This window comes from Hakea prostrata, chromosome 10 (genome assembly GCF_041222555.1).
Source record: "Hakea prostrata isolate BN-2017 chromosome 10, UWA_Hpros_2, whole genome shotgun sequence".
In the NCBI taxonomy this organism is placed as follows: Eukaryota; Viridiplantae; Streptophyta; class Magnoliopsida; order Proteales; family Proteaceae; genus Hakea; species Hakea prostrata.
The window spans coordinates 35,897,380-35,900,269 of record NC_142609.1 but is presented as its reverse complement, the minus strand read 5'-3'; the positions used below and the strand labels follow the sequence as shown (position 1 = coordinate 35,900,269).

Genomic DNA, 2,890 nt, shown 5'->3' with positions numbered 1-2,890 from the left:
CATCCCTATATAAACTGTTCTCAACCATAAAAGTAAAACCTCCAGAGGTACATCATAACCTCCGTATCGTCTTCAACCTCCAACCGGATCCAATCTCTATTCTCTAGTCGAAGAAAGATTAATCTTACTGCAGATGTTAATTGGCGGCTATCATATCCAAATAGCGATCGATCTTCGGCAAGAATCTCCGTTAATAATATATGGAATTGGCAATGGCAGCAGCAGCAGTGGGAAATTGGGCTGATCTTCCGGAAGAGTTGTTAGACAGGATTGCAAAGCGCCTCACCCTCTATGCCGATCGTATTCGGTTACGAGCAGTCTGCGTTTCATGGCGATCAGCGTTACCAGAGACTCCCAACCAATTCCCTCGCCAGTTCCCTCTTTTAATGATGTTTCCTTTTGATCCAAAACAAGGAGGAGCAAAAACCTATGAATTCTTCAGCATTGTCGAAAATAAATCCTATTTCGTCGAGTTCCCCTTGGAGATGAGTAATAAGAATTTTCTTCTTACATCCTGCTATGGTTGGCTGATTTTCGAAGAGAATTTGTCTCTCGGCCTCTTCAATCCTTTCACCAAAGCACGCATAGAACTTCCATCCTTGAATGAATATTTCCCTGGAGGAGATAAAGCTCGTGTTACTAAGGTAGTACTATCAGCAAACCCATCTTCCTCTGATTTCATGACAATTGTCTTGCTCCATTTTCCTGGTCGTCTGTTAATCTCCAAATTTGGAGATAAGAGATGGAGTTTAATTGAAGAACGAGGAGCTGAAATCTGGGACATATATAACGATGTCATATTCTACAAGCAACAAATCATTACACTAATATTTGGCGGAGAAGTTGTGATAAGAGAAGCAGTTCTAGTTGACGATGATCATGGAAATCCTACCACTATTAAGACTAATATTAAGCAGATACTGCGGCCGGCACATCTTGATTTAAAAGGTGTAGTCTATTGGCAGGTTCTTGTTGAATCTGACAATGATGACTTGTCTGTTATCACTCAGTACTACAACTCTAGTAGAATAGTGTGTGCAGTTCACAAGTTAGATTGGCAGAAGAACAGCAGCAGCAGCAGCAGCAGAGGAAATATAGATCATGCTAAGTGGTCTGAAGTGAAGAGCTTAGGTGACCGTGTGTATTTTACACGTCTGAGTCCACCTTCATATTTCTCAGCCCATGACTTCCCTGAATGTAAAGGTAACTGTTTATATATCCACAATGTTGATTTTGATATTGGGAATATATATACAGTTTCTGGTGACTGCACTCTTCCTCTGTTCGATTTGGCAGACAAGCAGTTTAAGCCATGGCCAGCCTATCCTCAAGGACTCTTTGATAAGAAACGTATCTGGATAACACCAAGCCCAGTTTAATCCGTGTATATCGACAAAGGCTAGCTAGCTAGCTACAACTTTTTCTTCTTATATTCTATTAACACTGACTGACATCTTGCTAGGTAGTGAACTAGATTAATTTGTTTGACTTTTGATTAGCATGATGTTGTATTATCAGATGATTCAGATCAGCCTGACCCATTTACTTTGGCTGTGTTTGGCATGATTTTCATAAATCAAACAGCCATCAAGTTTGATGATCCTTTGAATAAATTAGAGGTTTTAAGAGCACTTACATTTCACAAATTTTATCAGGGATTATAGTTGACAGAATGGTTTTCAAACTGAAAGCCCTTATAAATTGATTACTATTATCAATTTGAAACCAAACCAGGAATTGCAAATCCTAATAATTTGAATGCTGAGCAGGACGACTTCCAACGAATGGCTGACCTCTGTTTGGGATTTACAATTATTTTTTTCCTGTTCTGGCTTCGCATTCATTTATTTTAACAGTGGGGAACTCATTTTAGTTGCAGAAATTCTGGTTCTTACTTTGTTAAAATGGCAGAAAGTTGCAGTCGGAAGTTCATCGTTGAGGCCTTTCCCTTCACCCGTCTAATGCAAGAAATTCTAATTTCAATACATCTTTTATTTTGAGAAGTTAGTCATTCGATTTCAACACATCTATTATTAGAAGTTCCTCATCGTACCTGCTAAGATAGCTAATATCCACCCTGTACCACCATCACCAATGATAACTAACTTGAAGAAGCTTGGGTAATCGACAGTTTGCTGGTTCGGAAGCTCCTAAACATGGAGCTCAAGAACAGAAAATGATTGTTGCAAACGATATTAATTGTTTATGCCTTAGTTCTCCCGGGCATGCTGGTATCGAAGGTGTGATTAAGGGTGTCATTTACTGCAGGTATTGTGAAGCATACTGGTTACACAAACTTGAACACTAGTAGCTGAAGCTCCTGCAGTAAGGCAAGCGCTTGTTCTAAACACAACATGGATCAGCTCATAACCAAACGTGATAAACTTTCCTGTCATCAAAATTTTGTGAGGGGATGGCCTTGTGAGCATAAAGACACTAGCTGAACTTGAAAGTGATAAACTTTCCTGTCATCCAAGTAAGAACTCAGTTGGATGCTACTCTGAACTTGAAAGTGGCAATGAGAAATTGGATATACATGATTGATGATTCTTGAAATGACTCAAAATGTAGTTCAAGCATCCTGTTAAACTGACATAAAAATCGAAAAACCTTAAGCTACAACTAACCACATGATTCTTAATTACCCTAATGCTTCAACACCAAGAAGTTCATAAAAACGTGATTCTTAAATATCCTAATGCTTCAACACCAAGAAGTTCATTAAAACAAAATCATGGGTTGGAATCAGATGGAATGATAAATACAACTGTTTGATCAATAAAAATAACACAACCAATCTCAGTAAAAGCCAAACGCCACAACTAATCACTTGACAACATGAATGCTGAAGGTACATATGCTAGCATCTTTTGCTCATTCATTCAGTGTG

At 38.7% G+C, this 2,890-nt stretch overlaps 1 protein-coding gene across 1 annotated transcript; it reads left to right on the top strand.

Annotated features, from left to right (window-relative positions):
- Positions 1 to 212: 212 nt before the first annotated feature.
- On the top strand, positions 213 to 1,379 carry LOC149002674 (putative F-box protein At3g25750). The gene has a single exon (XM_089138753.1). The coding sequence runs from the start codon at positions 213 to 215 to the stop codon at positions 1,377 to 1,379; it is 1,167 nt and encodes a 388-aa protein (XP_088994879.1).
- The last annotated feature ends 1,511 nt before the right edge of the window (positions 1,380 to 2,890 follow it).

What these genes read in the sequence shown, in the direction of transcription:
- LOC149002674 (XM_089138753.1), top strand. Translation starts at nt 213, where the DNA reads ATGGCAGCAGCAGCAGTGGGAAATTGGGCTGATCTTCCGGAAGAGTTG.